Source organism: Siniperca chuatsi, linkage group LG13, assembly GCF_020085105.1.
Source record: "Siniperca chuatsi isolate FFG_IHB_CAS linkage group LG13, ASM2008510v1, whole genome shotgun sequence".
NCBI classification, from domain to species: Eukaryota; Metazoa; Chordata; class Actinopteri; order Centrarchiformes; family Sinipercidae; genus Siniperca; species Siniperca chuatsi.
This window is the reverse complement of record NC_058054.1, coordinates 21,667,563-21,683,780: the sequence shown is the minus strand read 5'-3', so window position 1 is coordinate 21,683,780 and position 16,218 is coordinate 21,667,563. Positions and strand designations below refer to the sequence as shown.

General features: G+C 40.2%; 2 protein-coding genes across 2 annotated transcripts; one reads left to right on the top strand and one right to left on the bottom strand.

Moving 5' to 3' along the window:
* Positions 1 to 209: 209 nt before the first annotated feature.
* On the top strand, positions 210 to 5,161 carry LOC122887028 (ras-related protein Rab-18-like). Its single transcript, XM_044219823.1, has 7 exons — positions 210 to 407; positions 794 to 849; positions 977 to 1,038; positions 1,819 to 1,891; positions 2,269 to 2,387; positions 2,758 to 2,824; positions 3,534 to 5,161. The coding sequence occupies exons 1-7, from the start codon at positions 340 to 342 to the stop codon at positions 3,704 to 3,706; spliced, it is 618 nt and encodes a 205-aa protein (XP_044075758.1). The 5' UTR covers positions 210 to 339; the 3' UTR covers positions 3,707 to 5,161.
* Positions 5,159 to 15,116, bottom strand: LOC122887027 (homeobox protein Mohawk-like). The gene is made up of 6 exons (XM_044219822.1): positions 13,470 to 15,116; positions 13,010 to 13,169; positions 12,729 to 12,882; positions 12,232 to 12,567; positions 7,675 to 7,708; positions 5,159 to 7,356 (listed from the first exon to the last, which is right to left on the bottom strand). Exons 1-6 carry the CDS (start codon positions 13,658 to 13,660, stop codon positions 7,017 to 7,019), a joined length of 1,215 nt encoding a protein of 404 aa, XP_044075757.1. The 5' UTR covers positions 13,661 to 15,116; the 3' UTR covers positions 5,159 to 7,016.
* Positions 15,117 to 16,218: the final 1,102 nt, after the last annotated feature.

Sequence of the window (16,218 nt, the reverse complement as noted above, 5' to 3'; positions counted from 1 at the left end):
GAGTTCTGTACAGTCTGCAGTTTAATTAATTTAGTCATATTAATGTCCATACAGTACGTCAGGTACAAAACCAAGTCTTCAAGAATACGATAACATACTGATCACATATTCAGCTTTTTAAAATGATTTTATTTTAATTTATTTTATTTTGTATTATATCGTTTCATATCATTTTCAAACCTCGTGACCCTCCGTGACGTCACGCGTCGCAGGTCGGGCGGAAGTTGCGTGAACAGCGGGCTGTCATCGGAGCTGCTAGCCGCCTGCTGCCCTAAATACAAGTTAATTTTATCGATAAAAGCGTCGCCAAGTCGAAGTCAAACTAGCTCCCATAGGAATATGGACGAAGACGTGCTGACGACTCTGAAGCTGTTGATAATTGGTGAAAGTGGAGTCGGGAAGTCCAGGTTTGTCTCTGTTTGTAGCGAGCTTAGTAGCTAGCCTGTTGTAAATGTTGATGTTCTTGTAGTTATGTAAGTTTATTCCCCACTGCTCAGCGGCTGTTGCTAAAGCTAGCTGGTAGTGTTGTCCTTTTTTCTACCGATTTTAGGCCAAATGCTTACGGTTAACAAGTTGACAGTTAGGTGACAAATAGCGTCAATGTCACATAGGCATCTGTAAAACTTTTTACTGATATTTTGTTTGCTGCCTCAGTCAGTTGTCAACATTAAAACTATAGTTGTTGTGATCTTCCTGTAACGGACAGGGAAAGGCTGATGGAGCGTTTAGCCAACTCACAAAAGCCTATTGTACTGTATGAACCGCTAATTTTCCTGTTATCTTTCCCTAACAGTCTCCTCTTGAGGTTCACAGACGATACTTTTGATCCAGAGCAGTCAGCGACAATAGGTTTTACACACACACACATACACAGACGTACATGAAAACATATACACAGAACAATGGAAACTGCTGATCAGTTAAGATGGATCCATTAAAGCCCTTTCTCCTTCCTCTCTCTCTCATGGCTGATCAGGTGTGGATTTCAAAGTCAAGACACTCGCAATAGATGGGAACAAAGCAAAGCTCGCCATATGGGTAAGTCTGAAGTCATTGTTTACAGTTTGTGTTGGAAAAACATGATGACCTACATGGTTTCTCCGCAAGATGGCGACATTACACAGCCACAATCGCAGAAAGAAACTGAAAAAGTGGTCCAGTCGCAATGTCCAATGAAAATAAGCCATACACATTGAGGCCATAACCTAAGCCCTAAACACTGGACTCACATATACTTCATTATTTACCAGGGCTCAAAATACTTTGAGGAAGAGAAGTGCTTTGTGAAGTCAAATGCAACGTGGCCTGAAGCAGGTGCAAGGCTCATATTGCATGTGGTTTAACGCGATTGAGTGATCCTTATTTTATTTTTTAAATAATTGCATTTATATTATAATGTTCTGTCTAATTGAATGAAAACAAATCAGTAAGCTCATATTTTCATAGAAAATTGAACAACACAAGTACATGTAAATTAGATTTTGCTAGCTCTTTCAGTGTTCTGTTTTTGTGGTTATTTTTTTAGTGACTTCCCTGGTCATCTTTGTTTTTAACATTAGAACACAGTATGAATTGTGGATAATTCCCCAAGAAAAAGACTTAAGGATGCAAAGGATTGCAAAAAGTCAATAAAGAGTCCTCAGGCAATGGCCAATTTCACAGTGGGATAGTCCTGAGACCTTGCAGACTTATCGGGAACACATGTCAGAGTCTGTGAGTGTGGACGCTGGGACTTGGCTAATGTACCTGTTGGTCTTCAAAGTTTAGAATCATGGAGTCTTTTGCTGCCATTGATCTTAAATGTCTTTACTTTTGCAGGACACAGCTGGACAGGAAAGGTTCCGCACCCTGACACCCAGCTACTACCGTGGTGCACAGGGAGTCATACTCGGTAAACAGCGATGCTTATAAAGCCACATAACACGTTCAGAAACAGACCTAGAGACAATTTTCTCTGTCCAGTAAAAGAATCACACCCACTCTCCGCTTTCTGTAGCACTTTCTTTACACATGATCCTTCCAGGGCCACAGACGTACTGTTTGTCACTTCTTGCTTATTGTTTGCTTGTAATTTTACGAACAAGTCATTAAAATGAATTATACTGTTGGAGTCAATGGAAGTCACTTTGGATAAAGGCATCAGCTAAATGCTCATACTGCAAATCAGCAGCTATCAGATAACTGCAGTGTCCTGTTAATAACAGGAAGATCTTATTATACTTACATCCAGTGCTCCCTCTAACTCCTTTTCTCTGTTTGCATTGACAGTATATGACGTCACAAAGCGAGAGACTTTTACGAAGCTGGAAAACTGGCTGAATGAACTGGAGACCTACACAACACGCAATGACATTGTAAAAATGCTTGTTGGGAACAAAATTGATAGGGTGAGTCTGTAGCCAGTTTGACACATATAATACAAGTTTACACCGTTACAGTTACAGTCACTGTCCCATAAGCTCATCTCCTTGGCACATCTCGGATTTCTGATCATTTATGCTCAGGATATTCAGTGTAAAGGCTTGAAGATGGCTTAATGTGAACCTTGGCTTTATAAATACCTCTTATTATTATTATTATTATTATTACTATTATTATTATTATCATTATTATTAAATGAAAATCACACAACACCAGAAATACTAAAAAGTGTTCTATAAATGTGCTCACCAGCCATGGGTGTTGATGATTAAACACTCTTTTCCCATGTGTCTTCCACATAGAGAAAATAACACAGGATGTCTATTTGGTTTTCAGGACGACCATGAAGTGGACAGAAATGAGGGGCTGAAATTTGCTAGGAAACACTCTATGCTTTTTATTGGTAAGTATCCATGTTCGAGTAAAATCAGACATGGTCAGACATGGTCATTTAAACTAATAGAGCCATAAAATGTAACCTAGAGCCATTAAAACGTAACCATACTGTACTTAAAAGTCAGAACTGTAATTGCGTAGTTGGAACAAGTCAAGACATCATGCATTTAGTTTGGGTTTGCTGCGTTGTTTATACTGCTTTGGCATTTTTTGAGTCTCTACCGTCAGCGCTGCGCGGAACGATGCGGCCACTCCAGAAGAACTGCATTATGATTAAAATCTAGCGGGCTTTCATTTATCGGATCCATGTCTACACGTGTTCCTGATTCTCATCTCCAATCTGCCCCTCTCTGGGAAATTAGGTTAACATTTCTGTGGAGTTTCCATTTTAGAACGGTTAAATTAAGGGGTTTTGAAAAGGGCTGGGCAAGAAGATGTCGTGGATTTAATCCGCTGTGAGGATGTCTTCATCCCACTGGATGTCTCCTGCCTCTTTAATGAAGTCATTTCATACTTTATATGTCATGTTTGTCAACACATGGATATTTTTAAATCTCTATCATTAGTTTTACTGTATTATAAAGAGAAAGATGTTTTGGATTTAAAAGCTGACGTGTAGGTTTTTTATTTTTTATTTTTTAGTAACATTTTGGAAAGTGTGCTACTAGTTTATTTACTGATCTCATAATCTCGGTAACCCTCTTTCCTTTGTACAGAGGCCAGTGCAAAGACCAAAGATGGAGTCCAGTGTGCCTTTGAGGAGCTTGTGGAGAAGATCCTCCAGACTCCGGGGCTTTGGGAGAGTGAAAACCAGGGTCAGAAGATCCATCTGGTGCACCAGGAGCAGGGCAGTGGCAGGGCATGTGGAGGATACTGTTCCGTACCCTGAAACTGGACAGAACCAAAAAGCACCAACCTGAGGGAATGACTACGGACCAGAAACAGACAGGAAAGGGGAGAAGGAGAGGTGGAACTGGATGAGTACTTTAAAAAAAATTAAAAGTTTGTTGGAGTAGTTCTGTCGGTCGAAAGGACTTTGCATTTTGCACACTTCCTTTTCAACCATCATTTGTCACATGCCACTTCTTTCTGTTTAAAACATGAATGAAAGGATCATGCAAAAATAGCCTCTTGTCTAAGGAAGTATAGTGTTTTAAATTGACGAAACCATGCCAAGTGTACGTCATACGAGTACATGTCTGGTTTGAATTTATCTTATTGGCGTCAGTGATTCTCTTGTACATTAAGGCATCGGGTTAATAGCGTAGTGCCTATAACATGAACCAATTTGTAGGTTACAGTACATAGCTTGTCAAATTTTTACTCAGAATGAGTCATTATAATCCATTCAGAAATCTCCTCCATTCTTCACTTCCAGGAAAAAGCAAGTTCTCTGCTATACTTTTGTGAGCTGTGAATGCTGAATATGTAGCCGCAAAGTTAAAGTACGTGTTCCACAAGACATATATTTGCAAGCATCATTTCATATATAATTTCATATATATGTCTCATGGATTGAGGATAGTGGTGGAAGAGACTTGTGTGGAGTGTGTGTTGGCCTCCATTTAAAATCTGTCATTTTGCACCAGAACACTGTGAATGCTCCCAAATGAGACACTTCACAATGGACCCCAGTGACTGACACTAGTTCACTTTTGCTGTTAATCCAATTATTATTCGTTTAATGGTGATATCCATCAAATTCTATGTATGTATAGGGGCTTAACTGATTTTATGTTGTTTTTTCCCCTCCTCTTTATGTGGAAAAATCCGAGACAAGTAATCATCTTTGTCTTTTAGGATTTTCTGCAACCAAACCTGTGTTTTTCTTTGCATGTCTGATCTGGACCAGAACTTCCACAGCTACAAGTGTAAGGTTTACAGTATTAAGAGCTGCAATTAAATATGCTCTTTACTAACTGGAGTTCAGTACTCTGGCAAAATGGCATTTAGTCTGCGCTTGACCCTGTAAACTAGTTTTCTCCCTATTTATTTTGCAGTTTCTGTGTGGTGTTGTGGTCTAAATTATGTTCCTCTGACTTACTGAATGCACTTCTCACACATTATAGTATGAGCGCATTCCTGAGAGCTTTGTTCCTTCTTATCTTCATTTTAGTATGGATCTGATGTATTGTTGCTATTTGTTTAAATTCCTTTTTCTTGTTTAAAATCATGTTGACCCCCGCACTCTTTCCCTGTTGCTTTTGCTGTGCACCTATTTGAATCATATTCAGCAATATGTTAAAATATCTGCCTTAACATTGAATGACATGCGATAGAGTTATGGTGCAGTAACGTTTGTATTGTTTCAAACCATATGAAATAAATGACAACCTCAAGATGCCGTCACTCTCAGACTGATTATTGTTTAATTGCCATTTGAGAGCTGCCATTTAGTTTCCATGTTGTGTAGAAGTCCACCTAATCAAAGGCAGGTTTACAGTGGAAACAGGAGTGAGGTACTCTTTCCATAATACTTTCTTGATGACTAGCCTGTCGTACATGCAAGACAGAAAACATTCTTTGCACAAAATGTTAAAAAACAGACCAAAACTGGGACACAAGTGGAAAAATCCTGTTAATCATGTTTTATAAAATAGTCCAGGGGACAGAGCGTGATTATTAGCTTATGTTTGGTGTCAGGATGTCCCCAGATGGAACAGGACGCTCCCCACAAGTCTCTCCTCAGAGGCAGAGTACCAGACATTCCCCAGAGGCTTATCGTGTTCTCTATATTTCCAATAACAAGTTTTTGGCAGTTGACCCCATATTGAGGTCAGGAAATTCCTGAGATCTCATATTTGGCATTCATGTTATGTTTTAACATCAAAAACAGATGACAGTTGTGTGTCTCACCTATCAGAAAGATGTTTGCTGTAAGAAAATACAGAAAAACAAGATTTTGTTCCTCGGACAGACATCACATTGTAGCTGTGAGCAACTTACCTTATTATTTCATTACAATACATTCACAATTTTATCAAGAAGTCTTCCAAAAACTTGAACCGGCATTAACTGACTTTTAGGCCACTTGGGGGCAGCGGAAACAAGCTGTAAAAACAACACTGACTTCACTTTTTAGCTAGCAGAAACCTATTTACACATACAGCCGACATGGAGCAACTTTAGCATTCATTTGGAGTCGTATTTATGGTGACCTGATGAATGCCCAATGTTTACTCCTTTAATCTCTATTTTTGGTCTCAACTAAGCTAACTCCTGAGAGAAACTCTGGCTCTTTAGCTTGCTCCTAAATGCTCTATGTTGCTAACTTTTTCAGTCGACCGTTTGGTGCTGAAAAGCTAGCCTACAGTCGGTTTTTAGAGCTTTTTCTCTGAAAACAGTTAAAGCTGCCTGTGACCAATGACAACGCTATGAGAGCGGTGAGAGTGAACCAAAACAACAAGTTTTGGGCTGTTAAACCAAAACAATTAGTTACAATTAGCTCTTTCACATACACATTTGATCCATTAATACAATAATATTGATTATAGCCCTTTTATCTTTATATCGGGAAACTGCAACGCGTCCCCTGTGAGTTTTCAGCCTTATACGTCATATTTCATGGATTTCTGCTGATTTAATGACATGCATTTCAACACATTTCTAGAAGTTGCTCATGTCTAACTACCACTGTGAATCTGGATCAGTGCTCATCAGAAGAACGTTAACCACAGCGCTCTGCTTGAAGAACCGTATCCCTGCTCAGCTCAGTATGCCACCCTTCTGCCCATATCACAACCTTTTAAAAAGCAATTTGAAAGGATATAATGAAACTGCGAGACCCACAATTGCATACATGAAAACTACCACTAAATACAGTTCAGGAAAACATAACTATGCAGCTTCAGCCACTGCAAAGCACTGATTTAAAGCAAATAACTGGTCAAAAGATTTCACATTGGGTTTATTCAAATAGCTGCTGTCAAACCTAAGCATTGGATGATAATCCAGTCTCATGGAAGTTAATATAACTTACTGCAACAGACACAAATAGGAAGACATTAGAAACATGGCAAAAACAGTAGAAAATATTCAACTATGTTAGATCAGTTTTTCCATTTTACAATGTAAAAATGATTGAAAATGTCAAAGTTTATCAGCATTACAAAATAACAGAGGCTGTACATATATTGCAAGGCACTTAAACATCTGGTATTCCTATATGGAACGATAGACCAGATGCTCAAATGAAATGCCTACACACTGTGTGCCAGGGCCACGTTAACAGTCTGGACCTCAGAGATATGAGAGGACTTCTGGATGATGCGGCTGGTGAGAGTGGGCCCCGTGGTGCAGCTCTGCCTCAGAGCTGAGGTGGGTCCCGTGACACACATCCTGTCTATGATAGTGGTCCTCGTAACCGAGAAGGGCTCTCGGTTGCAGCTCTGCCCTGTGCCAACGCTGGGCACGGTTACGCCGCTCCGGTCTGCTGTGCAGCTCTGCCCCTGGGCCAAGTTGGTCAGAGCCACGGCGGCGTGGATCTCCCTCCAGCCCTGATCGACTCGTCTCTGCTGGCCTCGGTCCTGCTGCTGGTCCCTGTGAATATATTAAAGAAAAACTGCTGTATATGAAGTGGATTATTAAATATCATCTCACCTCTTGCATATTAAATGAACCTGGAACAAATCAGCTGAAGGGCAATTTTAGAAATCCAAAGCAGAAATTGTGCATGTGCTTAGATATCTCCTCTTGACATAAAGCCAGAACAATATGGATGAATTAAAGGCGGTGGTTCAATTTCAAGACCAACTTCCAAGAGGGATTATAAATTGTATTACTTTTCAAGCTGATGAAAGTTGAAAAGTGCAAACAGCTGATTTGATTTCAGATTGAGCGATCAATAATCACACTTACCTGTCACATTTAGTTGAAGTATAGTCCATTGTATCTGCAAGAGATAAAAAAGGGTCACCTAAATATGCCATGAATCAGTTTACTTGATAATAGTTAAATTGCAAACTATTCACATTGTGTGAACATGCGCCAGCCCGCATGCTGCCTGTTGCCGTAGCTCCGTCTCGTCGTCTTACTTTTTCCAACTTTTAACTTTCCTTTTTCTTCCAAACTTGAGTAACTTGTGTGTAAGTGTAATTTAAACTACGCTCTTTACGAAAATGAGAGTAGAAAGTGTTCAAAGAGTTTCCCTACGGGGATCAATAAAGTATTTCTGATTCTGATTCTGATTCTGAAGACAATCAATGACTGATGTTGTGTTTGCAGGTTTCAAAAGCTCTGCTAGCACCTGTAAAGTTAGTCCACCGTGTATCATTCCTTTCCCAAAAGCTGTCCCTGCACATCTCCATCTTTTTTGACCAAGGCCTGAGCACTTTAAATTTTACCAAGGGGGCAGGCGAGTGTCTTAACACCTGAGAACCTCGCTACATCTGTGGACGAAGGAAGAGTCAATCTTTCTCTCACAATGCCCTGAAATGAAACTACAGTACCTCTGGCTATTTCAGATGCAGGAGCAGGATAAATAGGACTCCAGAGGAATATTATATTGCTTGCACAATTTCTGTTTGTGGTCTGCGCATAAGCATGCATTATATGCAGAGTATATTTTCCATTTCAGTTTTGGAATATTGCCTTTTTTCATTGGAGCAGATAGAAGCTGGTCAAAAGCGATTTTTCTTCAGAGAGCAATAGACAGGGAAATTAGAGGCCCACTGTGAAACACAGTCTTTCAATTCTAACAGCCCGAAACATCCCCATCTCTGATTCCTTTAGCCAGGCTGGAGCCAAGAGCAACTACTTGTTGATAGTAAATCATTTTGCTGTTTTATGCTTTTTTGCTACTGAACGTCCCTGAGCATTTCTCTCTTTAGCCATAACATGCTTTTGCCAAGAAAGTACTTCAGTACCTCTGTTGTATTTATTACTAAGAAAAAACATTGTTTTACCTCTGGTGAGTCTCAAATTTACAGCAGGGATCAGTTACAACAACATTTTACAAGGTTAATGAAGCTGCTGAATGCTTTTTTGATGGTGCAGTATAGTTATAATGTCATGTTAGAGCTTACAACTAACCATATTTATTTACAAATAAGGAATAGTTCAACGCTTTGGGAAGTGGAGTGGAGTTAAATGAGAAGATCAATACCACTCTCATACTTGTACGCTAAATATGAAGCTACAGCAAGCAGCCGGTTAGCTTAGTGTAGCATAAACACTGAAAACAGGGGGAAATAGCTAGCTGTTTCAAAGTAACAAAATTCGCTTACCAGCACCTCTAAAGTTCACTTATCGACACACTATCTCATTTTGTACAAAAACTGAAGTGACAACAAAGCAACAAATTGCGAGTTTACGGTCATAAAACAGTCAAAAAACAGTCCGCCTCATAATCTCCCGTAGAACTGCAGCTTGTCGTTTTCCCACTTTGGTTTTTGAACAGATTGAACAAACTAAATATAACGTGTTAATTAGTGGTTTAGAGGTGCTGGTAGGCAGATATTTTTATCTTCGGACTGAGCCAGGCTAGCTTTCTCCCTCTGTTTCCAGTCTTTATGCTAAGCTAGGCTAACCGTCTCCTGGCTCCAGCATCATATGAAACTTCGATACTTTTGTGTATATTTTGGCATTTAGCTTTCTATTGCTTCCAAAAATCCCATTTCATGTAACTCACAATGAAATAATGTCTACATGAGCTGATTTAAGTTGGGTGTTCTCCCACAATATTAGTTTAAATCCCCTCATGACCCAAAGTCAGTGAATTTCAGTCATCTCACAGGTGTGTCATTGGGATCCACACTGGAAAACAACCATGTAGTGAGAAAACATTGTAAAACCTTATTTCCTCAATGCGGATATGTATTTGCTCCCCTCTCAGCATGCTTGTTTTCATTTGAAACAAAATGGGTGGAAAACGCAGCAAGGCGTTTGTACAGATATGTTTTTCGCCACTCTGCGTCCAATAAAACATTATTCTGGTCACATTTATGGGTCTCCAGCCTTTTTAGGGGAAATACTGAAGTTGATGCGAGTACCATATTATGTGGTATAAACATCCTCACATTCCTGTACAGTAAATAGTAACATCACTAACATACAGTATGCTATTTCATTAGGCTTTTGAAGTGTACGTTTAAAGTGTCCTTGTAAGACAATGTGTAGTGGCATTACTTATTAGTCCATCACTTGAAGTTTAGTGACTGTTTTAGCCGTCTCCCGGGCGGAGTATAAACGTGTTAATGGTGTTAGTGCCTGTCATGAATCTGGCAGCTTGACTTTCCACTTCACCTCCACAGAGGAGCCGTACTGGGTTGCAAACACACTTAATATGACCAGCAGGGATGCATTAAAAGTTTGCACAAACATTTCAACAGTGCTGCCCACATAGTATTTGATGACATCAAAATGCTCCAAAAGAAACACAATTTGAAGTACCGTAAGAGAGTAATAACATTTTGAAGGAATAGTGTAACATTTTGGGAAATACGCTTATTTGCTTTCTTGCCCTGAGTTAAATGAGAAGGTCGATACCACTGTCATGTCTGTACGCTAAATGGGTTAGCTTTTTAGCATAAAGACTGAAAACGGGCGGAAACAGCTAGCCTGACTCTGTCCAAAGGTAAAAAAATCATCTTACCAGTCAAGCCCCTCTAAAGCTTACTAATTAACGTGTTATATCTCATTTGTTTAATCTGTACAAAATCGGAAGGAAGAAAGTTACAACTTTTCACACTTTTTTCTTTTTTTTTTGAACTGACTAAACATACGAGATATAAAGTATAAAATTAGTGAACTGTGCTGGTAGGTGTATTTTGTTACCTTTGGACAAAGCCAAGCTTGCTGTTTCCTCCTGTTTCCAGCCCAAATGCTAAGCTAAGTTAACCATCTGGCTGTAGCTTCATATTTATCGCACAAGTAAGAGTGGTATTGATCTTCTCATCTAACTCTCGGCAAGAAAGCGAATAAGAGTATTTCCCAAAATATTGAACTCTTTCCTTAAAGGTAAATTTGGATTCTTGTATTACCATTGTTTCATTTATATAAACGCTAATTAAAATATTTGCACAATTATACCATATTTGTTTAATAATTTGAGCAAGACAGTATACTTACGACATACCATTTCACTGGTTCACTATTACTTTAAATGTATAGTACAAGCCTGTTAAAATGATGAATTATCTAAATTATTCAAGTTACCAATCCGTAGGCCAGTTTGAGGTTAAACTGAGTTTCCCGGATACAGATTAAGCCTTGTCACAGACTATAAATATATCCATTAAATAACCTTTCAACTGGGACCAGGATTTACTGTTTGCCAGGAAAGTGGTTCTAAAATAATAAAAAAGGGAACTTAAAACAAGCCTTGTTTAATTTTAATGAAACTTGTGAAATATACTTAAGAGTAAAAACTCTTATGATAAAATGTAAATTTAGATTGATTCTGAGTAGGAAAGTAACACCTGGGAGAAGCAGCCTGCCAAAGCACACATGAGTCAAGGAAGCAAAGCTACACCCTCAAACCCTGATGGGAAAAGCCAAATGGATATTAGTGATCTCGCTCTGCGTTGTCTCACAGCTGAGTGGCAGCTCTGACAGTCACTCTACGAGACGTCTTCAGTGCTTTACTGACTGCTCCATTTCTACATTTGGCTGAGGTTTCCACTTCTCACCCTGGGAAGAATAAAGTCTCAGACATTCTGTAATTGTCCTTGAGACTGGACTGGACATTTCCACCATGGCAAGAAGCTGAAGCGGAACAAATGGCACATTCTAGTATATGGAAATGATATTTGCGGTGTGCAGCGGCAGCCAGCATGAGCTCCATCCAATTTTAAAATGAGGGATTTCAGCATCTGCATGAGTCTTTATTAGTAATGTTTGTAAAGGCATTGGCTCCTGTACCTTAGCGGATTTGAGGGTTGTCAGTGTGCTGGGGTCCCTATAGGTCTGAAAGGGCACCCAGGTGTCAAACTCCCTCCCAGTTTCGCTCTAACTTTATAATTGAATCTCGCAGAGCTTCTGACTTTCAGTGGAATGCCAGAGATTTATTAATGTCAGAGAGCTCTGAGGAGCCATGTGGAAGTTTCTGTTCAGTCTGTTCTTATTTTACTGTACGCTGTGGTGTGTTAAAAATGAACTGAGGGGAAGCAGGGTAGTTAAAGTGTCATTTTACCGCACATTCAACATAAATCTACAATTAACAAGGAAGATGCTTTAATGATTTCTGTGGACAGGGGGTGCTATCATCTCTTTTCCTCCCAATCTACCCTCTATGTTGTTTGCTTAACTTGTCACGATTGTATGCATAATATGAGTGTTTGCATTATTACATGCTTTCCCTGACTCTATTTACACATATTGAGTGCACATCTTGTGTTAAAGCACAATTTTCCACTCATCTTATTGCTTTAATGTGTGATATTGTCCTGAGCAGTGACAAAAAGTGACACCTCTCACCCATGTGGTAGACAAAGTTGGCCTCTGTTTCGTAGGACGACGCTGGGGAGACAACATCTTGATCACATTCGTTGGAGCTGAACGACTCGGAATGGCTCCTCCTCTTGCGGGCCGACGTGACGCCATCAGCCTTCGCCGCCATCATGTGCCGCAGGGTGTCGTTCAGATACCGATTCAGTAAACTGCTCTTGTACTTGGATGGAGGCGACGCACTGTCGTCACTGTTGGAGTCTGCCATGGCGAGGACGCTGCCCTGTTTCTGGAGCACGTTCTTGTGGGAAGATGACCTGCCAAAGTCGGATTGGCTGATAGGAGTTTGTAAGGGACACTCTTCATCTGCGGCGAAGGAAACAAAACTGTTGTACTGATTCATATAGTATATCAGATGTTACAAACTATGATAAATACTGATGTTTCAGTAGGCAAAGTTTGGACTTTTTGTCGTAATTCCATCTGTAAAAAGGAGGAGTAATAAACCTAAATACTGTAGCCCGTACCATCTGAGTCGGTGTCATCACTGCACACGCTCAGTCTCTCAGCGTTTCCCTGGATGTATTTATTGTACAGTTTGATCCTCAGGGCCCAGCTCAGGTCTGGCTGTCTCACTGTGTTCTTCAGCCTCCGGCGGGCATTCGCAAACCAGTTTGAAACCTGCGCAGACGCACCTTGTTATAGAACAGCACTGGCATAACTCACTAAATTCAATATCAACACGCCCCTGAAGTCACGTTTCTTTCATTCCACCATCACCGCTTTCATGCACGAGTTCGCCTCTCACCTGCACTAGAGTCATATGTGAGCCCAGGGCCAGCAGGACCTTCTCTGTCTTGGTGGGGTAGGGGTTGTCCCGGTGTTTGTACAGCCAATGTTTCAGTGGTCGAGCCATGTCCTGTAGCACCTGTCTCTTGTGTCGAACTTTGACCCCACCCAAACGAGACCTGAAGAAATCAGAAGTTGCCTATTAGATTCCCGAAGACCACCTACAATCCCCTTTGTTCGGACTATAACATTTATACATGAAACAACACGATGCTAAATTATTTCTGTCTGTAACTTCCATGTCTGAAGAACTGCAAAGAACTATTCAGCTATGTATGTAAAGGCACAACAGAAACAACATTTTAGCAGGACACAATATGTATAACTTCAATTAGATACTAATACTAAATACGACCACCTGTTTAGCTGTTGATCATGCTATCAAAACTATATTTCCATCTCAGACAAAAAGGGCGTACCCATATCTTCTGTACTTGATAGGAGAGCCGTGTTCAGTGGTGTCCTGGCATTGCAGCAGGTCTGTGTTCTGCCCGTCTGTTAAACTGCTCTGAGGTAAGTCTACACAGTTCAGTCTGCTCCTCTCCTCTGCTCTCCTCTTGTCCTCCAAATGAAGCAGAGTATCAGACTTCATCACAGCAACTTTGTTCATTGTTAAACACAGAGTTCTCCTCAATCAACAGGTGCATCAGTAGACTTCCAGATGTAAATAGAAGCAGCAGGTTCCCATCCTGGATACACTTGATGTAAAGGTAATTAAAAAAAGGTTAAAAAGTGTTCCTTGCGCTTCTTTCTGTGCTCACGGGAGCAGTGACTGAGCAGACAGATGATGACAGACTCTTATGAGAGAATAATGTTTGAAAAGTCAGAGGATGTTGTCTGGTTTAGTTGAGCTGTGTGAGGAGAGTTCAAATAACCTGCTGCTCTGCCGCCTATTGGCTCTCCCGCTGTCCAATCACTTCTCTGGAGAGCTCTGCGAGGAAAAGCTTGCAGAGCAGCAGCCTCGGCAGCACCTCAGCATATGAAAAATATTGCACAAGTAAGAATATCAGCAAATGCGGTCATTAGATTTACTAGTGAGATTTTTTTTGTCTGGTGTGACTGCAGCCAGTGCTAAGCAGTTCGACATGCTCTCATATTTTCTCCATGAGGCATATAAATCTCTTGCGGTTTCACCAAAAATCGTGTCAGCAAATAATACATGTTTTACCAGGGGATTCTGGAAATTTATGGGTGTAATTGCATATTGCTAATAACCAGCAAAACCACCAAACTGTGCCTCGTGTTAGGCAGCGAGTCCTGCTGAGTTGAAACGGATTTCAGTACAAATTGGCTCATAATGAAGTCAACACAAACACTGGAAAATGTAATTGATCCTTGCCTATATAATCCTGAGCCAGTGTTGCACATGCAGTTGACAGATTTTTGAGTCAGAAAGTGTGTGAGCATGTGCATTTGAGTGTCAGAATTGTGCATCTTTTACACTGTCTGCAGCGTGAGCAGGGATAATCCAACCATAATGCTCATATTTGTCAATGTTCTCCATTTTAGAGCAACAGGGACTGTGAACAATTAGAACAGAAGCTTAGCGTCGTCGTTAGTGTAACTGTGCGACAACATGCAGGCACTGGGCCCAGTATCTGAAGACTCTGTGGTTCAACTTTAGCTGTCATCAACGTATGTTTTTCCTCTTGACATCCAAACACTCTTATGCAAAACTGTTTGGATATACAGTAATGACTTTAAGCAAACATGTGCGATAAAATGCGTTTTTCCTCCCTACAGTTGAAACTTTTTGAAGTTTATGGCTAAAATCCGAGCAGCACTTGTTCAACCGTTAAACATATTAAAGGACTTCATAACTCTCCTCCCTATTCATAATTCAGCAGCATCAGTAGGGAGGTTGAGTTTCAAAGGTTTCAAAGCTGAAAAACACATGGAGCAGAAGCATCCCCGTTAGGTGCAGTAAATTCCTCGCTCACATTCCTCAGCAGTGGTCAGAGAATGCTACATGCTATCACACACCATTTACTCCTGTCCCTCTGTGATATGTTCACCAGCTCAACTGTTGATATTAGCTGGGAACACACCTACATTCGGCAGCCAGGAGACCTATAAAAAACACTGTGGAAGGACATATATCTCTTCTTGTTTGGATAGTTTGGTACTCGTGTGTGTGTGTGTCTGTCTTGTAGGTTAACAAACTCCAGGTCTATCCAAAGGGCCAAACATCTAGCAAAGTGTGTGTTGGAGAAATTGATTGTATCCTGAAGAAGTTAACTTTTGCCAAATTTGGATCTTTTATTATTTCTAATTTAGTAGATTCAAATGGAGGATTATTGATAATACTTGTCAAATGCTTTTCAAGTTGTGACAAACCACTGCACTGTAAGTTTTGCTCAACAGAGGCCACTGTGGCCAAAGGAAGTAATTACAGCATAATTCCCAAGACTGTCTTGAGTTAGTTGCTTTAAAGCTGCACTAATCTATATTTTCATATTAACAATGGATCAAATGACTGTGTGATGTGAAAGGTGTTGCTCGTAGTGACAAACCCACAGAATTATCACACAGCTCTCCCCTCAGCTCTATGAAGTGTTTTAGCCTCTTTCAGCTCATTGTTTTGGTTTTACCACCTACAACTGTACTGTTTTGGTTCACTCTGACTGCTCTCATCAACCTAATTTCCAGCCGCAGCCATTTTTAGGAAAAAAACTCTGATTAATCTACTGTACACTGCCTACCCATCACCAAACAGCAAACTGACAAAGTTAACGACTAGCTGGTGAGCCTAGTTGAACATTTAGCAACTAAAGAACCAGATATTTGCCTCAGGAGTTGGTGGAGACCAAAACAGAGCTAAAAGGAGAGTGAATATTGGACTTCAATTCATCAGGTCAAAAACATTCTAAAATAATGCTAATGTTGCTCCATGTCTGCTAGATAAATAGGCAATTGTTTGTTAAGAAGTTCACTATAACAACTGTAAGGTGATAAAATGTCAGTGTTGTGTTTAGAGCTTTGGCTGCCCCAAGTGGCCCAAGAAAAGCAATTAATGCAGACCACAAGCAGAAAACAACAAACATGTCTTCTGGTGAGGTCAGGTGTGTTTACTACTCATTTTACTTTTGTAATAAAACCAGTGAAATGTTTCTCTCTGACTTGCTAACATGTAGTTTAACAGTTGAAAGTTAAACTACATGTTAGCAT